Below are 25931 nucleotides of genomic sequence, written 5' to 3'. Positions count from 1 at the left end.
AAGTTGATTTGATGGTAATAATGGTGTAAATTAGTATACCTTATCTCCCTTTACTTTGAATTAATATTAGCATCTATGTAAAGAATGAGAATTGCCTGCATTTGTTCAGTATTTATATACAAAACAATTAATGAAAAATGAAATATAATAGACGTTGACAAAAAATAACCACTGAATTACAGCTCTTGACTTTGGCAAGCCTCTTAAAAAATAGGTAACTTGAAATTTGATATGATTAAATGTGGGATATACTTTAATAAATATATGAAACAAGAATGTGTCCATAGTACACGGATGCCCCACTGGCACTATCATTTTACATGTTCAGTGGACCATGAAATTGGGATCAATCTTTTAATTTGGCATTGAAATTAGAAAGATCATATCATAGGGAACATAGTTGATTGGACTTGAACTTCAAATAAAATTGAGAATGGAAATGGGGAATGTGCCAAAGAGACAACAACCCGACCATAGAGCAGACAACAGCAGAAGGTCACCAACAGGTCTTCAAATCAACGAGAAATTTTCGCACCCGAAGGCATCCTTCAGCTGGCCCCTAAACAAATATATACTAGTTCAGTGATAATGAACACCATACTAAACTCCAAATTGTACACAAGAAACTAAAAGTTAAAATAATACAAGACTAACAAAGGCCAGAGGTTCCTGATTTGAACAGGCGCAAAAATGCGGCGGGGTTAAACATGTTTGTGAGATCTCAACCCTCCCCCTATACCTCTAGCCAATGCAGAAAAGTAAACGCATAACAATACGCACATTAAAATTCAGTTCAAGAGAAGTCTGAGTCTGATGTCAGAAGATGTAACCAAAGAAAATAAACAAAATGACAATAATACATAGATAACATCAGACTACTAGCAGTTAACTGACATGCCAGCTCCATACTTCACTTAAACTGATTGTAAGATTATGTCTTCTTCATATGAATATCAGGCACAATCCTCCCCGTGAGGGGTTTAGTATCATACCATTATAACATATATGAGAAGAACATAACCCGTGTCATGCCAACAACTGGTTTATAAATAATAAATGTTTTTAGTTCAGATGCAAAGACCCTATAAGTGAATCAATATTAATGCCAAAATATGCAATCTTTAATGACCTTACAACAGTATTATAACTATATCCCTTCTTAATAAGTCTATTTAAAGGTTTTGTTAGCTTCTGAGGTGAATACTGACATTTTTGTGCTTAATAAAGAATATTTCCATAAAATATTGGATGTGAAATACCTGAACGTATAAGAAGTCTGCATGTTGAGCTATATTTACGAATGATGTCCTTATACTGATGATAAAATTTATTAAATGTTTTGACAATTTTGTGATATCGAAAACCCTGGTGTAATAATTTTTCAGTAATACATAAATTTTTCTCGTTAAAATCTAAAACATTGTTACATACACGAGCGAATCGTACAAGTTGAGATACATAAACACTGTAAGATGGTGACAAGGGAACGTCACCATCTAAAAATGGATAATTAACGATGGGAAATGAGAAATCTTTTATCATAAATTTTAGTATTAAGCTTTCCATTAATGATATATTACCTTGACTAAAAACTTTAACCTGAAGCGGGGCGAACAAACGGACGAACAAACAGACGAACGAACAGATGGACGAACGAATGAACGGACGAACGAACGGAGGCACAGACCATAAAACATAATGCCGTCTACTATCGTAGGTGGGGCATAAAAATCAACCTCACAACACAAAATACTTAAAAGACATCTAGAGATCATTAATAGACAGGTTGCAGTTCAATATATCTTAACATCTCTGACAGGAGAAAGTAGTGATGTATAAAAGGAAGACTGTAGGTGGCTCAGTGTTTCCTTGGTTTTTAGCCACTGTTTTGATCCTTTTGAAATCATACCAACTATCATATCAAGTTTAATTGTGGTAGTTTATGTTGTATGATACGTTTAAAATGTTATTGTTTATAGTTTTCATGCACATATTTGTAAACGATGATAGAAAAAATTATCATTTTTAGACAGCAACTTGACATGGATGAGATGTAATGTGTGAGCACTTTTAACATCTCTCGCACATATTCTTACTGTTTAACTATTATTTAACATTTTCAATATATATGACGATTGAACTTTAAAAGTTTTCATCATTCATGTCTCCAGTACTATGTTGAACTGTCTGATTTCACTTTTTTGTCATTAGCTTGACAATGATGAATTGAAGGTAATGGCAGTTGGGGGATTTGTCAGATCTTTTTTTGTTATCTCCCTTTTTTGCAGGCACTATAAATTAGGTGTACTACAACGCATACATACTTGTTTCCCTATTTTTCAGATGGAAAAAGTAGTAAACCAGTTAGATAAAACACCAGAGTATCTGTTTACAGTAAGTAAAGTATACAATAAGTGAAATCTGATTATATATTTATATGTGTGATTATAATTGTAAATGTGATTCTTCTGATGTCCCAACTTTTTTTTTCTTTGATAATTTTTTTAATTATTTTTTTTATTATTTATTATACTATAAAGTACAATTTATTTAGGATTGCATCTAATCAAGCTTAAATTGGTAAGTTCCATAAGGCCCTTATATGGTGCATTTTAGGTTCATTTTTCTAGCTAAAATTTTGATTCATTTGCCATTTTCACAATATATCATAATTAAAACAATGACTAGATAAAAACAAAGTTGTTTTTTTTTTTACAATTTACATATCCTTATTCATTTTATAACATTATTTTTATATATATATATATATATATTTGCGAAAGCAAATTTACAGATCTAACATTGTTGGGTTGATGTTTAGACAAGTTGTATATATATATATATGTGCTATTGATGATGTGAACTAATACAAACAATATTTTTCAGTATTTAGATAGAATTTTCCAAAAAGATCCTCATATGGCAGAAAAGTATCATGGGAAACAAGTGAAACTCTATGCAGAATATGCACCTAAGAAGTTACTTCCCTTTCTAAAGAGTAGTACACATTATCCCCTCCAGATGGCATTGGAGGAATGTGAAATGAGAAACTTAATACCTGAACAAGTATTCCTATTAGGTTTGTTATCTATTTTTATATATTTGTATGGTTTTAACACATCAAAAAAAGTAAGGACATCATTACCTGTCATGTGGAAAAGAACATTATCAAATCATCATTAGAATTCAGATTAATAGTAATAAACACTGGCAATCACACCATATTTCTATACTGCCATATTTAAGAAAGATAAGAAATTATTCATATGTTTTAAGGTTATTTTAATTAAGATATAGATATTGTAAAGATTGTTGCCAATCTTTAATTTAAAACAATATCTTTGGTTTCCGGATATTAAATAATGACTAAACAACTTTTAAAAGTATCAGAGATTATTATTATCAATAATAATAAATACAGGTAAATGAAATACAATATGTTAAAACGTTTGAATGTGTTTTTCGTGTATGCGTTATTACCTCTTGTATTCTTTCAAGCTTGGTTCAAATTCGTTTCGTTATCAGAAAAATCCGGTTTTTATAATACTTAGCACGCCTTATCCTTGCGTGTAAGAATATAGTCCGTTGCCGGTCAAGGTTAAATCATGTAAATAACTGTCAGTACGTACATACATATGAATTATAAAGAAAGCAAGCATAATTTCGTACGTCTCGACACCGATTCAACGATATAAAGCATGTAAATACAAGTAACTAAAGAAATGTAGGATTCATAACAAGCTAGAAAACAAAGATGTTATTCGAACGCCACATGTTGGCGGAATTTCGTAACGTTAAATCGGTAACTGTCAAATTTGCCGGGAACGACGTTACGTTTACAAAAAGGTAATGCCGCGATATTTAACGTTCACAACAGATTTTATATTGTATATTCTGAAGAAAAGACATATCCTCAGTTTATTATTAAATATAAGTCAAATTTTTAAAGTAGGTACATACATAGAGCTAGTAATTTCCACTGACATTCGCTTTCTCTCCTTAAATGTCAATTTACCTGATGTATATTACTCAAATCCAAGTGCTTGTATTCCTTGCTCTTTTTTCTAACTTGCCAAAAGGTTCATATTGAGGCTTGTTGCTGATATTTTAAGATATCAGTATGTAGAAAAGACGTTAAACTATCCATATCAGATCATCTTAAAGATGTACATGAAAATCCTGTATGTTAACTTGTTAATTTACTTGTTTGTTCAATATTTACAGGTAGAATGGGAAATGTGAAGCAGGCATTAAAACTGATAACAGAAAAATTACAAGATGTCAACAGAGCCATAGAATTCTGTAAAGATCACAATGAACCAGAATTATGGGAGGATCTCATACAGAGTAGCTTAGATAAACCATGTAAGATCTCTTAATAAGTAGCGTAGATAAAACATGTTAGATATAATACAGAGTAGCTTAAGTAAACCATGATAGATCTCATTCAAAGTAGCTTAGATAATCCATGTTAGATCTCTGAATGAATTGCTTAGATAAAACATATATATAATATCTCATTCAGGGTAGAATAAATATACCATGTTAGGTCTCAATCAGTGTAACTTTGATAAATCATATAAGATCCCACTAAAGTAGCTTAGATAAATCATTTTAAATATCATACATTGTAGCTTAGATAAACTATGTTAGAAACTATACAGGATTGCTATGATACACCATGTAAGGACTTAAATTTGTTTACTGAACAGTATATCATATATTTGACGGACTTTTTAACTATCTTATATTTACATTTTTTCAGTTTTTATAAAAGTATTATTACACAACATAGGAACACACGTAGATCCCATTATACTAATAGATAAAATCCAGGAAGGTATGGAAATCGAAGGACTCAGAGACTCACTTGTCAAAATATTACAAGATTATCATCTACAGGTAAATCATATAGATAGTTGTAGATATTAAAACATCTTGTGCTGATATTCATTGAAATACTACTTGTATATTGTAAAAAAAAATTGTAAAAAAAAAACAATCTGTCATACTTATTTAAAGATTTTATATTGTTTAAACTGAACATGTATTGTCCCCCTAGGCCTGTATGTACATGTAGAAGATAGATTTAATTAATCCATTATATACACTAGTTTTTTGTACTTAGTGTTCAAGAAAAATGTTCTTGTAATAGGTGGACTCAAGACCAAAAATTTATTAAGACAAACATATAAAATATATATAAAACAACAGACCATAACAGAAAAGTCATACCCATCTAAGGTCAACCCTCCCAGAAGGTAACCTTGGTTGAGGGTAATTGTATTGATATCACACACTGTATCAACCCTCCCAGAAGGTAACCTTGGTTGAGGGTAATTGTATTGATATCACACACTGTATCAACCCTCCCAGAAGGTAACCTTGGTTGAGGGTAATTGTATTGATATCACACACTGTATCAACCCTCCCAGAAGGTAACCTTGGTTGAGGGTAATTGTATTGATATCACACACTGTATCAACCCTCAACAATATAATCCCTCAAATAGAGCTATCAGGATTATATTGGTGTCTTGATACATTCTATTGTAATAAACATGTGACATTGAAAATTTCATGTAAAATAGCTTACCGTAATAAACAATTCAGACTTTATTGTTTTTATCATTTTTGTTCTCCTCAATAGATATCATTAAGAGAAGGCTGTAAGAAGATATTAGTAGTGGACAGTTTTAATTTACTGGACAGATTAATAAAGACTCAGAGGAAAGGAATAGCTGTTAGCAGTAAGTATAAGCTTGTTGTGTAAGTGTGAGCCAAAATTTGTTCCTGTGAAAAAAGTTCCAGTGGAACTAATATCACAGGAAATATGTTCTTGGAGAACTTTTTTCATAGATAATTTCAATATAATTTGTTCCATCTCTATGAAATAAGTTTCACACTTTACCTGGTGAAATAAGTACCGGGTTGGTGATATTTGTTCCTTACCTAGTGAAATAGGTTCCAGGTTTATGAGATTTGTTCCTTACCTGGTGAAATAAGTTCTGGGTTTGTGAAATTTGTTCCTCACCTGGTAAAATAAGTTCCTAGTCTGTGAAATATGTTCCACTGGTTAAACAGGTTATCTTATATACTGAACATTTGTCATCAATGAGTTTAAAGTTATCATTCAAGGGCATTATAAAAATAAGTATAATATATTGATAATATAATAAATGAGAAATGTAATTCATCCAATAAGAATCTTAAGGACTATAGCAAATGTTTAATTATAAACGTAAAAAATATCAAAATGACAGTCCCACTTTAAGCAGAAAAGAGTAGGATAAGAAAAATCTTTTAGAAAAAATTAAAGTCAAAGAACATGAACATATGAACTAATTTGGAAAGGACGAAATAACTGATTAATGATTGTAAAAGACATGAAGAAACAAAAGACACACTCTTTTGAAACTGTTCCATGACAAGTACATGTATGACTAGAAACAGGGCCATGACAGTTAACAAGAACCAAGACGGAATACCACATAAAACATAGATACAAATTATGATAAATTACCACCACTTTATCCTGTAGAACTTTACAGTCATGCCTAAAATTGCACATGTATCCCATGCCAGCACACTCAGTACAGCATTTAGCTTGCTTTATAATTTAAGTGTAACAAGAAAATGTTTCTCTGTGCAATATGTTGCAAAGGTACATGTTCTTATTTCAGTGAAAATAGGTTTGAGAAGAACTTATTCATTGGTTTCTTTGAAATATGTACATATTGGTTTTAAACTAATATCACAGGAACTTATTTAAAACTTTTAATATTAACTGGAACAAAATTCATGGAGCTATGATATTTGTTCCGGAACTTATTTCATATTTGGTCAAAAAATTAGTTCCGGCACAAATTTTACAGTGCTGGAACATATTTTCTGTGATATAAGTTCCGGCGGTACATATTTCCTATGAAATTTGTTCCAGCGGAACAAATGTCACGCTGAAACATATTTTTTGTTACATAAGCTATCATACACTTAATCAGTACACAATAGGAAAATAGTTCTCTATAGTAATGAAGTACCGTTTTTAGGTGTGTATAGTGCACATTTGTGTATAGTGCGCAACCCCTTTGTGGTCCAAGAAATGAGAGAAAAAAAGTTTATTAGGGCCCCAACCTTTAGGCGGGTCGCCCTATAGTGATCAGTCTGTCCGTCCGTCCGTAACACTTTAACTTTGTGTCCGCTCCATATCTAGAGAACCATTATGATTTCATACTTTATACTTTACATGTTTATTAACCACCACCAGAGGGCGTGTCATGATGTATGTACAACTTCCTAGGTCAAAGGTCAAGGTAAAAAAAATTTGGTTTCAGTTGACAACCCTGTGTCCTGTGGTGAAGATCGTGTCCGCTCTATATCTTGAGAACCGTTATGATTTCAAAGTTTATACTTGACATCCATTTTAACCAACACCAGAGGGTGTGTCATGATGTATGTACAACTTCCTAGGTCAAAGATCAAGGTCAAAAACTTTGGTTTCAGTTGACAACCCCGTGTCCTGTGGTGAAGATCGTGTCCGCTCCATATCTAGATAACCGTTATGATTTTATACTTAATACTTAACATGTTTATTAACCAACACCAGAGGGTGTGTCATGATGTATGTACAACTTCCTAGGTCAAAGGTCAAGGTCAAAAACTTTGGTTTCAGTTGACAACCCCATGTCCTGTGGATGTAATAACTTCAAATAATGCTTCATATCAGATTATCCATACAACTTATTTACCCCACGTTATTGACAGCGGGGTCCACAGAGATGGCTCCCATCTCAATGGTATCTAGTTGATCATATAATACTCCTAGACATTTTTAGAAAAGTTACAGCTCCAAAATCGGCAAACAGGAAGTTTATCGGTAAACAGGAAGTTTTTAAATGGACACCAATGTCGGAGAATTCCGTACGGAATACGTAATTAATATGAAATTGAAAGTATTCCAACAAATGAATAAGAATTTTATTAGATTGAGATAAATATTTTAATTCAAATTTAATAAATTGTTTGAGTATCAAGGACAAGATTAAATGTCCAAATTATTGTTCTGATTCAAACAATAAAATAATTACGAATCAGTCTAATAATTATAATTAATGTCATTAGTGCTGTTATAAGTTGTTAAAATCTCATTGTTTTTATTTTTTGTTTGATGATTCTAGCTCTTAATCCGGATTATCACACCTCAATCAACGGGTCTAATGGATGTCAAAACAAATCAGTGACAGGTTGACCTTGTTCCTAACTAAATTTGTTCAGGTTACAATTATGGGATTATCATGTTTTCAATCATAGTTTCTTGAATGGTTTTAAACAGTTGTTTAAAAGTTGAAAAGTTACAAAGTAAAAACGTATTTTTCCTAATAAATTTTTCATAGAGTATTAAAATCATCACTTTACAATATTAAGTCACATGACTGACCCACATGAATTGCGATCACCTGATCAATACATTAGGAAAAATGGCAGTTTATCATTTCAAAACGAGCGTGGTTTATTTAATTTTTATACACTTTTCTTCAACTCTCTATGATGAACACATACAAAAGCAATAAGTTATGACAACAAGGAACACAGAGGCTAATTTAATCGACAGCAAAAGCTTTATTGTGTCTTTATTAAGACTTGGCAAATTTCCGGATTGCAAAACAGATGGACAAATTTACACAATAAATGTAACATCAGAGATATAGAATGTATTTTATTTGCATAAAACATGACAAATCAAGAACAATACGATTCATGTTACAATTATAACATGTAAAACATAAAAACAATCGAGGTTTTAGCAAAAATATTCGGTACTCTTCACTTCACTTGGAAATTTCTTTGTCGAAGTTTGGACCTGAAAAAAAGACTAAGAAATTGTTTGTAGTCATATATAACACGCACTCCTCTTACAAGAAACATGACCTAGGGTATAAATGTGCGCATTATACGCACCTAAAAACGGTAGATACATTACATATATCCACTGGCAAAAGTAAAAAAAAATTGGTGTTTTATCTGACTGATGAATGGAACAAATCTTTGTACAGTAACCGGTAGACAAAACTACTGTTTGCATCTTTAGATTTATTTGGTCTCATGTTAAAAGCAAATGCAAATTTAATGGTTTATACTCCTATTTTTCATGTTATTTCAGGTGCAGCAATGTGTAATGTTTGTCAGCAGAGAATAGTTGTTAATGGTAAGTCAAGCTTTATAGTTGTTTAGAAAGTATCAAACTTACAATAGAATGAAATCAACTGTGTTTATATAAAGGGTTCTCGTAAAGGTTGGTAGACACTTTTTGGACACATCATTTTTGTTGAGACTGTGACTTTTGTTGCAAAAGCAAGACAAAGCAATCCTAAATTCCGTTTTCAGCTTTGTCAGTTAACATTACATTCACTTGGTGATTAAAGTTTTTTAAATTTTAATAACTTTCTTAAACTATCTTGAAGTTGTACCAAACTTGGACAGAAGCTTGTTTATGATCAAAAGCTAGTATAGTATCTTGAAGGAAATTTTATAAAAAAATATTTCCTGTTCCGTATGTTACTTTTAAATGGACTTAGTTTGTCTTTCAGTTAAAATTACATACAGTCTGCAGTTAAAGTTTTTAAAACATTTATTAGATTCATAAACCAGACTGGATTTTTATACGACCGCAAAAATTGAAAATTTTCTGGTCGTATATTGGTAACACATTGGCATCGTCGTCGTCCGTAGTTGTCGTTGTCCGAAGACATTTGGTTTTAGCACTCTAACTTTAGTAAAAATAAATAGAAATCTATGAAATTTAAACACAAGGTTTATGACCATAAAAGGAAGGTTGGAATTGATTTTGGGTGTTTTGGTCCCAGCAGTTTAGGAATTAAGGGCCAAAAAGGGCCCAAATAAGCATTTTTCTTGGTTTTCCCACAATAACTTTAGTATAAGTAAACAGAAATCTATGAAATTTTAACATAATGTCTATGACCACAAAAGGAAGTTTGGGATTGATTTTGGGAGTTTTAATCCCAACAGTTTAGGAATTAAGGGCCAAAAACAGGTCTCAAATAAGTATTTTTCTTGGTTTTTGCACAATAACTTAAGTATAAGTTAATAGAAATCTATGAAATTTTAACACAACGTTTATGACCACAAAAGGAAGGTTTGGATTGATTTTGGGAGTTTTGGTCCCAACAAATTAGGGACCTAAAGGGGCCAAAATTAAACTTTGTTTGATTTCATCAAAAAATGAATTATTGGGGTTCTTTGATATGCCAAATCTAACTGTGTATTCAGATTCTTAATTTTTGGTCCTGTTTTCAAATTGGTCTACATTAAGGTCCAAAGGGTCCAAAATTAAAGTTAGCTTGATTAAAACAAAAATTGAGTTCTTGGGGTTCTTTGATATGCTGAATCTAAATGTACTTAGATTTTTGTCGAGCCTGCAACTTTTGTTGCAGAAAGCTCGACATAGGGATAGTGATCCGGCTACGGCGACGGCTACGGTGGCGGCGTTAGCTTTATATTTTAGAAGGTGGAAGGCCTGGATGCTTCATACTTTGTATATAGATGCTTCATGTTACGAAGTTTCCGTCCAATGTCCTTGACCTCATTTTCATGGTTCAGTGACCACTTGAAAAAAAAGTTCAAATTTTTTGTAATGTTGAATTCTCTCTTATTATAAGTAATAGGATAACTATATTTGATATGTGCGTACCTTGCAAGGTCCTCGTGTCTGTCAGACAGTTTTCACTTGACCTCGACCTCATTTCATGGATCAGTGAACAAAGTTAAGTTTTGGTGGTCAAGTCCATATCTCAGATACTATAAGCAATAGGGCTAGTATATTCGGTGTATGGAAGGACTGTAAGGTGTACATGTCCAACTGGCAGGTGTCATCTGACCTTGACCTCATTTTCATGGTTCAGTGGTTATAGTTAAATTTTTGTGTTTTGGTCTGTTTTTCTCATACCATATGCAATAGGTCTACTATATTTGTTGTATGGAATGATTGTTAAGTGTTCATGTTTAGCGGGCAGATGTCATGTGACCTTGACCTCATTTTCATGGTTCAGTGGTCAAAGTTAAGTTTTTGAGTTTTGGTCTTTTTATCTAATGCTATATGCCATAGGTCAACTATATTTGGTGTATGGAAATATTTTATGATCTTTATGTCAGTCGAGCAGGTTTTATTTAACCGTGACCTCATTTTCACGGTTCATTGCAGAGTGTAAAGTTTTTGTGTTTTGGTCTATTTTTCTTAAACTATAAGTAATGTGTCAACTATATATGTTGTATAGAAGCATTGTTAGCTGTACCTGTCTGCCTGGCATGGTTCATCTGACCTGGACCTCTTTTTCAAGGTTCATTGGTCTTTGTTTAGTTATCTTGGTTAATGTTAAGTTTATGTGACAGTAAGTGAGTTGTAATAAAGCTTAGCTTTATACTTAGGACTATCAACATAATATCAATGATTAGTATAGAAGGCGAGACATTTCAGCGTGTGCACTCTTGTTTATTATGGGCCCAGTTTTCTAGTTGGTCCAACTCGGGGTCCAAAATTGTTATATTTTAAAAGTATTGTGCAATAGCAAGAAATTCTCAATTGCACAGTATTCTGCAATAGCAAGAAATCTTCAATTGCACACTATTGTGCAATAGCAAGAAATTTTCAACTGCACAGTATTGCACCATAGCAAGAAACCTTCAATTGCACAGTATTGTGCAATAGCAAGAAATTTTCAACTGCACAGTATTGCACCATAGCAAGAAACCTTCAATTGCACAGTATTGTGCAATAGCAAGAAATCTTCAATTGCACAGTATTGCGCAATGGCAAGAAATATCTAATTGCACAATATTGTGCAATAGCAAGAAATTTTCAATTGCACAGTTTTTGGGATACGATTGCTTTCAAGCAATCTGTAGACTTATACCAGTGGCTCAGATCTATGCCCTCACGTCAACCGTTTTATTGTCGAGCCTGCAACTTTTGTTGCAGAAAGCTCGACATAAGGATAGTGATCCGGCGGCAGCTACGGCGGGGGCGTTAGCTAACTTCTTAAAAGGTTTATATTTTAGAAGGTAAAAGACCTGGATGCTTCATACTTTGTATATCGATGCCTCATGTTACGAAGTTTCTGTCAGTCACATGTCCAATGTCGTTGACCTCATTTTCATGGTTCAGTGACCACTTGGAAAAAAAGTTCAAAATTTTTGTAATGTTGAATTCTCTCTTATTATAAGTAATAGGATAACTATATTTGGTATGTGTGTACCTTGCAAGGTCCTCATGCCCATCAGACAGTTTTCACTTGACCTCAACCTCATTTCATGGATCAGTGAACAAGGTTAAGTTTTGGTGGTCAAGTCCATATCTCAGATACTATAAGTAATAGGGCTAGTATATTTAGTGTATGGAAGGACTGGAAGGTGTACATGTCCAACTGGCAGGTGTCATCTGACCTTGACCTCATTTTCATAGTTCAGTGGTTATAGTTAAGTTTTTGTGTTTTGGTCTGTTTTTCTCATACTTTATGCAATAGGTCTACTATATTTGTTGTATGGAATGGTTGTAAGGTGTACATGTCTAGCGGGCAGTTGTCATCTGACCTTGACCTCATTTTCATGGTTCAGTGGTCAAAGTTAAGTTTTTAAGTTTTGGTCTTTTTATCTAATATCATATGCCAAATGGTCAACTATATTTGGTGTATGGAAATATATTATGATCTATATGTCAGTCCCGCAGGTTTTATTTGACCATGACCTCAATTGCACGGTTCATTGCACAGTGTTAAGTTTTTGTGTTTTGGTCTATTTTTCTTCAACTAGTCTATAAGTAATAGGTCAACTATATTTGTTGTATGGAAGCTTTGTTAGCTGTACATGTCTGCCTGGCATGGTTCATCTGACCTTGATCTCATCTTCATGGTTCATTGGTCTTTGTTTAGCTATCTTGGTTAATGTTAAGTTTATGTGACAGTTGTAATCAAGCTTTATACTTCGGACTATCAACATAATATCAATGCTTAGTAAAGAAGGCGAGACATTTCAGTGTGTGCACTCTTGTTCTAAACACTAAGGAACAGCTTAGATTCAAATGATTGTCTTGCTTTAAAAGGTAGAAACAAACAAAGGGATTGAACTTAAACAACTTTCCTATTATGTTCTTTTCATAATCTTCATGTTTGATATTTCCCTTGACTTATATGCCTGTTTTTAACAACACGGAAAATCAGATTTGAGCAGTATTTATATTTAGTGTTTTTATAAATTTAGAAACATGTCAGAGGGAAGGAATTCCCCAGTTTTGATAAAAATGCGAGAGTTCTCTGAATTCCGATAAATCTGTCATATAAGAACTGAAGTGGAGTTTTTCTTATATGTCACCGTTATGAAACTGATATTTGATATTGTACTTCAATAAAGAAATAGAGAACCATCTAGGTTGTTTCATTAACATTTAATACACATTCTCGCTCCAGGGTTTGTTTAGGTAATTGTGCGCATGCGTCTAGTTTTCCTGACTTCAAGGGGTATTAGATTGAATGGTTGCTCTGGATTCCCCACTCAATTGATTATTTTAAAACTCATGGGATCTTTTCTATGTATGTCTGCTATTGAGGGTTATTGTTGTTGCATAATTTTAAATCATATGCATCATTTAAATTAAAATAAATGAAGTCCACATCGTAGAGCTTTAACTACAACGCCCTTCCGGCAAAATGGAGTCTTCCATATTATTGTTTCGAGTTGTCTCCCTTCCGGAAGTAAATTCCGTCAATTCTGAGAGATCAAAATATACAATACAAATTAACTCGTTCTGTGGATAAACGTCGTATTATATTAAAAACGATCACAATTTAAACCGAGGCACTCAATCATGATACACGTCTCAGTCATTACAGTTGAACGAACGTGCTGGGCCAGCTCTCCTTTACCCGCTATCTTCGATGAGGGTTTACTGTTAGATGACCAACGACTTACTACTTTAGATGACAGAAACCAATCCAACATTGTACAGTAGACGTAATAGTAGGCGTACCCGCATTAACATGCACTCCAAAACCCATTGTATCATGGGGGAGTGTTATGCCGATTAACGTCCGTGGGCTGTATCCTAGGTGTTAGATGATTGACCTTCAATTCACTGCCTCACGGCTTTAGTCCTGATAACGCTTCCTGTCATCTTTAGAACTACGTCCACGACTCATCTACCGGTACTCCATCATTGAAGTAAGCAGGCTGCCAAGCTGACCAAACTGGCCCTGAAAGCAGCCGTTGTGAAGAAATAACACCAAAATAGTCAACAAACCAAATGATAACAACTCACAAAACCAAGATGGCGACCACCACTCGTTCCTGACCGATGGCAAAAATTATTTAAACGCTCACCGACTGTACGAGGGCTGTATGTCCAGTCAAGGTCGTTAAACACTTTCATTTGTTAAACTGAGGGATGTGTACGGAAAGGAGTCATGACCACTGACCCGAAGGAAATTAAATATTTAGAGTTAGGAATGGGGTTCCTCCTAGAATTAACCTAGGAAAATAGGTGATAAGATTATAAAGATACGAAATACCTTCTCTCGTGACTGCTGTGGAAAGTAAACTTGGAATTGATAGTACAAAAATAAAACACAATAGGCCTAAGTACATTGTTCATACACTTGTATCCGGGATTGGCTATTTTGTAACTATTCAGATTACGTAAATTACATTTTACATGTGCAGTTGTCTTTGAAAATAGTATTATCCAGCTCCATGTATACATGTGTCAATGAAAACAATGGCAAACGTATCCCTCAGAGCAATCTGCTCTTTGATTATGAAATATTCTTTGAAAATTGGAGTTATCTTTCTTTGTCCAGAATAGTAGTTGAATCATCTTAAATCATTGTTTTATACAATATACAATGTATATTCACTTTTACTACCAACTAATAAATTAAAACAATCTTTACCATTACAAGCACTTTTTTTACATTTTAATATTTTATGATGTATTTAAATGAGTAGTTATTGTTGCAAACTACATTAGAAATTTGAATTGAGATCAGTTTTGGAATAAGCGAAAAGGGGGGGGGGGGGGGTAAATTTTATCATTTCAGATTTCATAAATAAAAAGAAAATTTCTTCAAACATTTTTTTGAGAGGATTAATATTCAACAGCATAGTGAATTGCTCAAAGGCAAACAATTTTTTTTAAGTTCATTAGACCACATTCATTCTGTGTCAGAAACTTATGCTGTGTCAACTATTTAATCACAATCCAAATTTAGAGCTGAATCCAGCTTGAATGTTGTGTCCATACTTGCCCCAACCGTTCAGGGTTCAACCTCTGCGGTCGTATAAAGCTGTGCCCTGCGGAGCATCTGGTTATCAAACTAAGACAGGAACTTCTTACAATCAAAAGCTAGTATTTAAAGAAACAATTTTAATAGTTTTTTCCCCCATTTTCGTTGAGCCTGGGACTAAAAGTAGGCAAGACACTGGGTTCTGAAGAACCCTTACAAGTTTTCTGTCTAGACACCATTTCCTAAATAATGTATCAGCCAGGAGCATCCTTATAGCACTAGGAAAATAATATTTTCATTAAATTTTCACCTATCAAGAATTATCTGAAATCATGCATGTTGTCAATATTTTCAATCAGAAATTTGATTTTTGTTTTCATTCATTTGTTTGTGTATATATAAACCTGTGAGAGCTGAAAATCGAGCTGTAATATCACATATTGGATAAGTATGAAGAGATTGAAATTTGTTTACCTTAAGCACATGTTATTGTTTTTCATTGTAGATATGAGATATGCCAGTGATGTTAGTGTTTTTCATTGTAGATATGAGATATGCCAGTGATGTTAGTGTTTTTCATTGTAGACATGAGATATGCCAGTGATGTTATTGTTTTTCATTGTAGATATGAGATATGCCAGTGATGTTATTGTTTTTCATTGTAGACATGAGATATGCCAGTGATGTTATTGTTTTTCATTGTAGATATAAGATATGCCAGTGATGTTATTGTTTTTCATTGTAGATATGAGATATGCCAGTAATGTTATTGTTTTTCATTGTAGATATGAGATATGTAGTGATGTTATTGTTTTTCATTGTAGATATAAGATATGCCAGTGATGTTATTGTTTTTCATTGTAGATATGAGATATGCCAGTGATGTTATTGTTTTTCATTGTAGATATGAGATATGCCAGTGATGTTATTGTTTTTCATTGTAGATATGAGATATGCCAGTGATGTTATTGTTTTTCATTGTAGACATGAGATATGCCAGTGATGTTATTGTTTTTCATTGTAGATATGAGATATGCCAGTGATGTTATTGTTTTTCATTGTAGACATGAGATATGCCAGTGATGTTATTGTTTTTCATTGTAGATATGAGATATGCCAGTGATGTTATTGTTTTTCATTGTAGATATGAGATATGCCAGTGATGTTATTGTTTTTCATTGTAAACATGCGTTCCATGAAGATTGCCTACCAGTAAGGGGTGTGGTAAGTTTGTTTAACCTCTTTTACAATTTATTTATAATACTTAATCCTAATAAAGTTACAACTAACACTTGAATTAGTTTTGGTACAAAGATGTTTTAAATGATATAGAGATAGTGTTAGCTTACTTGCCTTGAGTGCAGAAGGCTGTGGATTTGATCCCCAGCTGTGCCAATAACTTGTAAAAAAAGTTTTTTGTACTTTTGTACTAATCGCATGGAACTAAGGAGTAAGAGGAAAGACAAGTGAGCTTCGAGTGGTAATATTGCTTCTTGGTTTGATGGCATGTCATCCTGCAGACTGCTTCCTTGTGAGCTTCGAGTGGTAATATTGCTTCTTGGTTTGATGGCATGTCATCCTGCAGACTGCTTCCTTGTGAGCTTCGAGTGGTAATATTGCTTCTTGGTTTGATGGCATGTCATCCTGCAGACTGCTTCCTTGTCAGCTAGCACTTTTCATACCAAATTAGTTTTTTCTTGTCATGATATGGTGTAATATTTTCCATTGGACCTTAAACACCAATCCATCCATCTCAGAATAATTATTCATTAGTACACCTTAAACAGGCTTAGGATAAATGGGGAAAAAATAACTGCCTAAAAATCCATCATTTGTTTACTTTGGACAAAAGCAACAAAGAACATGAATATAGTAAAAACATTCTTTGTTGATATGTATATTAAAATTGCCACTTGTTATTAATTTCATTAAAAGTAAGTTATAATTTTGATGGTGTACTATTTCATGATAAATATGAAGTGGTAATCATCTAATGGACAGCTAGTTACTGATTATATAAGTGATATATGACAGAAATGATGTGCTGTTAGACACTGATTGTACAAGTGATAATAATATATGCCAATGTTTCTTTTTACAGAATAGCTGTCCTATATGCAGTACACAGAAAAGAGCACCTGCTTTTAAATAGAATGAACTATTGCATCATAATGAACTAAATTTTAATAAATATGAAGCATTGTTTAACATCAAAACAGCTTTAACAGCACATGAAAATAAGATAGTACTTTTACTAGACCACATTATATATATATATATATATATGTATATATATTTTCAGTATAACCTCTCGTTCCAAGCAAATTAGAAAATAAGACTTATCTATTTGCTTACATGTGTGTAATATGTTGCTTTTGCAGGCATTATAATGTTATTTATAAAAGCAAAAAGAAATTATTTATGTGTTAGTAAGCTAACCTGCATTAAAATCAGTTATTCTTCCAATTGTAATGTTTTGTTACCACCTGACCATATAAATGTGCAATTAATGTATTTCGAAATTTGTAGCTTTTTGGCTTCAAAGCATGTCTTTAATTGTCCACTTCAATTAAAAATAAAAAGACTGATTTGTTCCTTATTTGTTATCCTTGAATAGTCAAAGGATGGTTTGCATCAGAATTCTATTAGGAGTCCTGAATCCTTAACCATAATTCTATTACTAGTAGGAGTCCTGAATCCTTGACCATACTTCTATCAGGAGTACTGAAACCTTGACCATAATCAAATAAGAGAAAGCAAATTATTGTTTACACATTTTGTTTTATTGTAAATCAAAACCATAAGATTTTTTTTTACCTCCTTGGCATTTTAAAAAAATAATTTGCAGGTGTTTCATGTAGATGATTTGTAATGTTGATTAAATGTATAAATTATAATGTTATTTATGTGACCTCTGTTTTGTTTATGGCATGATATTGTTTATGTATTTCCAGTTGCCATTCTGTTCATATTTTACAAATAAAATAAAAACTTTATACTTTAGTGCTGTCTTTAGTTTTGTATTATTTTGGAAGCCATTATTTTTTAGCCTGCCAACACATTTAAGTTATATATATTTACCAGACTATGTCTGTCAATGATGAGGGATTATCTAAAATTTCTCATGTTTCCACTGGTCTTATGACAAAATGCAGTTCTGGTTCCATTCTAATGGTCTAAGTACTTTTTATTACAGAATAAAGGATCAGAGTAGTTCATATTGAAAATAATGTGTCCATGCATTTGGTCTTGTATGCCATACATATTACAGAGAAAGACATAGATATAATTATAGGATGAAACAGCTTTTTGGAAAATGACGCTTTCAGCGTCTTGTTCCAATACTTCTGACCTGAACTTCCATTACATTTCTCTGCCTTCCGCGCTTGGTTTCGTATATTTTCTTCCCCATTAAATATCTCCGCCTACCGCGCTTGGTTTCGTATTTACTATTTTACAAACAAACTGGAATCTGCTTGTATTATCATGTGTAGTAATCAACCGGGAACCAGTTTACATACCTCCGGTCCTTCTGATTACCAAAAAGATCGAAGTGTACCAACCAATGTAGTTAAGATACTCATAAATCTATTTTTATAACTTTATCGATTATGTGAAGTAAAACTAAAACATTGTTAAAACATTAAAGATATATAATTAATCGGGGAATACTTGATAGTCTTTTCGTTTTACAAACAACTGCCTTTTTTATAAGAAAATATAATATGTCCGTGTTGGTCCACTTTCCACTGGTTATAAAACAGATCGAAGTACCGGAAATCCAACTCAATCTTTGTTTACAAAGTTACACCTGTAGAGTCTGTAACAAACGGTATCTGTATGACATGTGAATAAATTGTCGATATAGATGCTGGCTTTAATACAATGGTTTGAGAGAGCGCCGAGTTATTGGCGTAACGGGAGAACAGATTTGAGGCTCTCTACGTTTGATGCGTGCATAACAGTGTCGTCATAGCTGATTCGGCACGATCACTGTCTTACAAAGGATGAGTTTGCATAATGTACGGTGTTTTACTTAGTGGAATGTCAATAAACTCACAGTAAGAGTTATTCTTTACTTGCTTTTCCATTGTTTTCCACAATAATTGTTGCGTGGGATTCTTTTAATTTCTCTGCAGTTATGGTTCTCTTTGGATATGCTTTTTTGAGGAATTCGTCTGGTTCAATAGCGTAAATCAGCCCCTCAACTACTTTTTACATAGATACTAACTTTGGCTTCAACTCCTTGTTCGTCCCTGTCTGGAGATCTTGTTGAAGTTCCAGTTTGGCAAGCATTTTGGAGACTTATCCATCCTCTCTTCACTTGTAATCTCTGGTGATAAATTTTGCCGCTTGACATGTTTTATTTTGTTACTGGGTAGGGGTCCCATACTATGGTTCCATATTAAACAATGAGATCAATTCCTAAAGGTCTAGTTCATTATCCAATCTGACACAAATTTCAATAACTGGAATGCCACCCAAGTTGAATATATGGTGACCCACTATAACAGCATAATTACTTGGAATTGTGTTTAATACCATGATGGTTCAAAAGCATAAACTTAAATGGAGACAGAAATTTGACATGAAAGATTGTGGATTAGTGTAAGTTAAAAATAAGCTTACTATGATATATGGTTAAAGAATGAATATCAAATTGAGCAGAGTTGTTATAAAATATCAATATGGCAGAGAAGTGGTTTCAAGTTTCATATAAAGGGACCTGACTGACATGAAATAAAAAATCAAAGGAGTATCCCTATTTGTCTAATCTTCAAGGTGAAATAAAACAAGTATAACAATATTATGCTATTGTATAAATCTACAGAAATAGAATTTGCTTCAAGTAACAGAAATAACTATGTTACTAGTAACTTATTTAATGAGTATGTGGGTAATTAGTCCTATAACATATGATCTCGGGAGCATTATTTACTATTTCTATTTACCGTTCTGATAATTTTTTTACTATCAATGTGTCACACTTCGCATTCAAAATTAAAAAAAATAATGGAAATATCAGTATAAAAACGTTAAAAATTGAATAAGAATGCGAAGTCATATGTTATAGGACTAGTGGGGTATAAGAGCTTGTTACAACAGGCTCTTCATAAACATTTGGTTTGAAAGGATACTAGTCCACTTGTATTTTTGTCCGTCTGATGAGTTAAGCCTTTTTCAACTGATTTTTATAGTTCGTTCTTATGTTGTACTGTTATACTGATTTAGAAAAATGTAATTGCAAGAAAAAATTACACATTACTTAGAGTACTTCAGATCATTCAGGTAGTCTTTATTTAATATGTACAAAAGAACAGCCAGTAAACATTGGATATTGTAGATCATTTAAATAGTCTTGACCTTTTTATTAGTACAAAAGAACAGCTAGTAATCATTGGATATTGTAGATCATTCCAGTATTCTTGATCACCTATTTATTTGTACAAAAAAAACAGCCAGTAGTCATTGGATACTGTAGATCATTCAGGTAGTCTTGACCTATTTATTTGTACAAAAAAAAAAAAAACAGCCAGTAGGCAGTAGTCATTGGATACTATAGATCATTCAGGTAGTCTTGACTCTTGATCTGTTCATTTGTATTAAAAAAAACAGTCAGTTGTCATCTTCACTTCACACACGCATATACGAATATCAATTATATGCTTACGAGACATGTTGCAATGTTAAACTTATTACGGTATGTGAAAATCAAGACTTGCATAAAAAAATATCCCAATATTAGAGGCAGGGGCGTCATTTTTCCTCAGAGCTTTCAGCTCTTTGATTAAATGAATTTATTGGTGTATAAACTGGACTAAATCACTGACAAACAAATAAAAGTCTGAAGGACTTCATGACATGTTTTTGAGTGACTTGGTTCAGTTTATACACCAAAAAATTCCTTAAAAAATGTTTAATTTTTATAATTCTTAATAATTGGAAATAAGCAATTTAATTTTCCCAAATTGTGACCTTTATCATACGTATATATTTGTGTCATTGTCATATAAATTGCATCATTAGAGCTCTTATGTGTACAATTCTTGCCAGAAACTTATATCAGAAGCATTATATCAGCAATGTCTTTGACACTTAAGTCAGTTTAGAAAACAAGTGCTGATCAAATATTTTTATGCCCCACCTACGATAGTAGAGGGGCATTATGTTTTCTGGTCTGTGCCTCCGTTCGTCCGTCCGCTTCAGGTTAAAGTTTTTGGTCAAGGTAGTTTTTGAAGAAGTTGAAGTCCAATCAACTTGAAACTTAGTACACTTGTTCCCCATGATATGATATTTCTAATTTTAATGCCAAATTATAGTTTTGACCCCAATTTCATGGTCCACTGAACATAGAAAATGATAGTGCGAAGTTCAGGTTAAAAGTTTTTGGTCAAGGTAGTTTTTGATGAAGTTAAAGTTACATCAACTTGAAACTTAGTACACATGTTCCCTACCATATGATCTTTCTAATTTTAATTCCAAATTAAAGTTTTGACCCCAATTTCACGGTCCACTGAACATAGAAAATGATAGTGCGAGTGGGGCATTCGTGTACTATGGACACATTCTTGTTTAGTTATGCCTCTTGGAAAAAATAATTATATTGGAAATCACATTGAATTTGCTCTGAAGCATCATTTCTTCGATGTATGATATTTAGGAACAATTTTAAAGAACTAAAAATAGGTGTATATTTTAGTTATTGCCCTTGTTCATTAGATAGATAAAATATTTGCAACATGGGGGACATTGGAACTATGTTCTTTTATTTTAAATTTACAAAATTGCAAGATGAAATCAATTGTTACCCATCAGTGCTCACAAGGACTTTGATTCTTGTTAATTTTTGTTTATTATTGGCTATTTCACACATTTCAACAGAAAATGATACATTCATTGTGAACGGTGAGCGTTAGCCGTCACTTGGCGTCCGTCGTCGTCCGTTGTCGTCCGTCTGATGTTAACTATTTCAAACATCCTCTCTAAAACTACTGAACCAATTCCAACCAAAAATAAGCAGAATGATCCTTAGGGTATCTAGAATAAAGTTTGTGTTTTATTTTTTGATTCGTCAAAAAACATGGCTGCCATGGCTAAAAATAAAACATAAGGGTAAAATGCAGTTTTTGGCTTATACCTCAAAAACCAAAGCAGTTAAAGCAAACCTGACAAAGGGTTGAAGTGTTCATTAAGTAAAGTTCTATCAGCCCTGAAATTTTCAGATGAATCTTATAACCCATTGTTGGGTAAAATTGGTAATTTTAAGGAAATTTTGCAGTTTTTGGTTATATCTTGAATAATATTAATGATTAAGATAAACTGTAAACAGCAAATATGTTCAGCAAAGTAAGATCTACAAATAAGTTAATTTGACCGAAATTGTCAATTGACCCCTTGAAGAGTTATTACCCTTTAAGATCAATTTTACACAATTTGTTTATCATGTTTTCTAACTTTAAAAAATCTTCTTTTCTGAAACCACTGAACCAATTCTAACCAAACTTCATTAAAAATTTAATTCTTTAGGTTCTTTGATATGCTGAATCTTACCCAAAAAAAAACTAACTACGATGAAGTTTGACACTTAAACTCTTAAATGGAAGATAAATGCCAAAAAACCAAGGTGAGCGATTCAGGCTCTTGAGAGCCTCTTGTTTATTATTAAAAGGTGATTGCATCTGACAAAATTATTACATATCTTTACAAACACATTATATATATACTTTTTAGAAATCAGTTTGAATATGCCTTATTTTGTAAATTACGGAAAAAATAGCTTCATAATAATTGAATGGAAATATCAGGAAAGGTCATTCAATTTTCTTTTAAAAATTATTTGATGTTTTATATCCACTACATGTATGCTTCTAATTATTTGATGTTTTATATCCACTACATGTATGCTTCTAATTATTTGATGTTTTATATCCACTACATGTATGCTTCTAATTATTTGATGTTTTATATCCACTACATGTATGCTTCTAATTATTTGATGTTTTATATCCACTACATGTATGCTTCTAATTATTTGATGTTTTATATCCACTACATGTATGCTTCTAATTATTTGATGTTTTATATCCACTACATGTATGCTTCTAATTATTTGATGTTTTATATCCACTACATGATTTGATGTTTTATATCCACTACATGTATGCTTCTAATTATTTGATGTTTTATATCCACTACATGTATGCTTCTAATTATTTGATGTGTCAATCATTCAATATAATGAGATAGTTATTTAAACTCAGCAAGAACAGGACCTAATTAATGAGAGAACTGTCATTTTTAAAAGACATCTCAGTTATAGTTTAAATAATAGACACAATGGGTAGGTGTTGGAGCGTTAAAAAAAGATACTTGGTAATTTACCCTGCTGGTTCTTGGTATGTTTAGTGAACCAACGCTGATCCATTGTATTTACTTTATTTTGTTCATAGTGTAAGGTTGATAGTATAAAGCAGCAGTGTTTTACATAATTTTACTTTTCCCTATCAGAATTGAATTCAACAGCTGTAATTAAAATTGTTCGTATATCAATTGCAAATATAATAATGTCCAATTTAAAATTAAAAAAAAATATTTCTATTAAAATATAAATGTTCTTTAAATGTTACACAGAGTTGCCTTTAAATCAAAAGCGAAAAAAATCATGTAAATAGATATCAGATTATCTCCCATGGAATATAATTGACATCATCGATTTACTTCAAATATATTTTAATGAATGTCACATGTTTAATGCAAGTTGATGTCTATTTAAATTTAGTAGAATTATAGAACACATTTATAGAATAGGTGTGAAGACTTGACAACTATCAGTATATACAAATTAGAATATGATCTTTCACCTTCTAATGACTCTAATGACTTTATAAAAAATGATATATGTTTAAAAAATATACATTTATATAATTAAAACAACATATGGAATTCATATCAGATAGAAATGTAAGTATTGTTTTGTTTTACACTGCACTTGCTTCATACTATCAACCTTTCACTAGCTATAAGTTAACTGTTAAACCTGTTGATTAGTTTTTAGAGATGGATTCAAACTGCAATTGATAAAATATTTAAGCAATTTTTATCGTGAATGGGCAAAAGCGTTTAGGATAAACATAGAAAAGACAGATGGACCATAGAGTAATTATTAAGGTTACTAATGGATTAAGATATTAAAGAGGTCGTTATGTACACCTTTTCAGTGGCGGATCCAGGGGGAGGGTTCCGGGGGTTGGAGCCCCCCTTTTTTGGACGATCAATGCATTTGAATGGGGACATATAGTTAGAACCCCCTTTGTCCTTGGTTGGGACCCCCCCCCCCCCCATTTTTTTTCAAATGGCTGGATCCGCCACTGCTTTTACATATTTATGCTAGCCTTAAGGAATATAAATTTGCGACATGTGGACTACTGTATTTTTCAAATATCCCCATCAATTTGTTTTAAGACATAAATGTAAGAGAGACACATAACACATTTGTTGTTTTTCCAGTTTTAATTCTCCAAGACAAGTAAGGCAAAGTAACGTCAGAATAATATCTGGGTTTTGTGCTACTTCTCCCAACGTCCTCCAACATATTTCTGTGTGTTCTTTCGACGATTACTAGTGTTTTCTGTTGTGTGCCTCTAAGTTTCATTTGGTCTTCCTATATTTCTCTTTCATGGTGTTGCTATATCAAAGAAATTTGAGTCATACCATGAGCACGATCGTACCGTTGTTGGTGATGCTGCCTGTCCTTTGCAATATGTGTTTGATATGATAGCTGGTCAGAACGTTTTAAAGATTCTTTGCAAGTTCCTTCTTTTAAGCCTTCAGTTTTACCCCATCTTTCTTCCTGATCTGCCAACACTCTGCTATAGCATTACTGAAATTGCACTTCTTTTGATAATTTTTAAGTTAGGGTTTTGTTGTTTAATTAGTAAGAGAACCATGCTTTTCTTGGCTTATAGCATGATGTTTTTAGCTTTGGTATCTACTGTCTCATAAAAGAAAGCAATTCAGATAAGGACAAGTTTGCCTCCGATGAAATTTGGTTTATGTGATAAAAAATCACCCAATACAGTTTAACACACGCACATTAATAAAGATCTAACATTGTTTGGCTAAATTTTGAATAAAGAATATAAAAAGGTAGACAAGTATTATATTGTGTTAATTGAACGACCAAGTTATTTTCTATTTACCAGTAGAATCTCAAGTGTTTTAAGTTTAACAGGTTAACATGCATGTTTTAAGTATGATCGATGAATAAATAATTAGTTATAACAGAATTGAGAGAGTATACTCATCTATTGCAATTTACAAAAACATGCTTGCACTTTAAAAAGAATGTTTTTGAGAACTGCATTTAACCACACAACATAACAACCTGCATCATCCCATTCCAAACTCTGTAGTACTGGCATATAGAGTACATATCAGTTTGTTTCTATCAGCCTTATATTCTCCTTACTTCTAACAAGGAAGTTACTGAACAAATGTGGGGAAAGGACGAGACATATATACATTTCAAACTTGACTGCATACCGTTTTATAACGGTCATATTAAAATGACCTAATATGTCATTCTATAACTGTACGAAGCTGTACCACATATATAGGCTTGGCAAGAGTGTTTCTGCTCAGCTAT

At 32.6% G+C, this 25931-nt stretch overlaps 2 protein-coding genes across 4 annotated transcripts in view; both read left to right on the top strand.

Moving 5' to 3' along the window:
* Nucleotides 1-18289, top strand: part of LOC143065260 (vacuolar protein sorting-associated protein 41 homolog) — a 42830-nt gene extending 24541 nt beyond the window's left edge. For 2 of the 3 annotated variants that reach the window (XM_076238716.1, XM_076238715.1), the window contains exons 20-27: nucleotides 2344-2394; nucleotides 2887-3079; nucleotides 4225-4365; nucleotides 4766-4902; nucleotides 5650-5749; nucleotides 9160-9204; nucleotides 16431-16510; nucleotides 17388-18289. In XM_076238716.1, the coding sequence (XP_076094831.1) occupies nucleotides 2344-2394; nucleotides 2887-3079; nucleotides 4225-4365; nucleotides 4766-4902; nucleotides 5650-5749; nucleotides 9160-9204; nucleotides 16431-16510; nucleotides 17388-17438 (798 nt within the window). In that variant the 3' untranslated portion in view covers nucleotides 17439-18289. Of the gene's footprint in view, nucleotides 1-2343; nucleotides 2395-2886; nucleotides 3080-4224; nucleotides 4366-4765; nucleotides 4903-5649; nucleotides 5750-9159; nucleotides 9205-15791; nucleotides 15882-16430; nucleotides 16511-17387 lie in introns of those variants that run through there. The other variant, XM_076238717.1, reaches the window with a different exon arrangement.
* A 788-nt stretch (nucleotides 18290-19077) lies between these two features.
* Nucleotides 19078-25931, top strand: part of LOC143065258 (calcitonin gene-related peptide type 1 receptor-like) — a 61491-nt gene continuing 54637 nt past the window's right edge. The window contains exon 1 of the mRNA XM_076238710.1: nucleotides 19078-19347. The gene's annotated coding sequence lies outside the window, so the exon portion shown is untranslated. The remainder of the gene's footprint in view (nucleotides 19348-25931) is intronic.

The sequence above is a fragment of the Mytilus galloprovincialis genome, chromosome 2 (genome assembly GCF_965363235.1).
Source record: "Mytilus galloprovincialis chromosome 2, xbMytGall1.hap1.1, whole genome shotgun sequence".
Classification (NCBI taxonomy): Eukaryota; Metazoa; Mollusca; class Bivalvia; order Mytilida; family Mytilidae; genus Mytilus; species Mytilus galloprovincialis.
The sequence above is the reverse complement of the archived record's forward strand: the minus strand, read 5'-3'. Positions and strand labels throughout refer to the sequence as shown.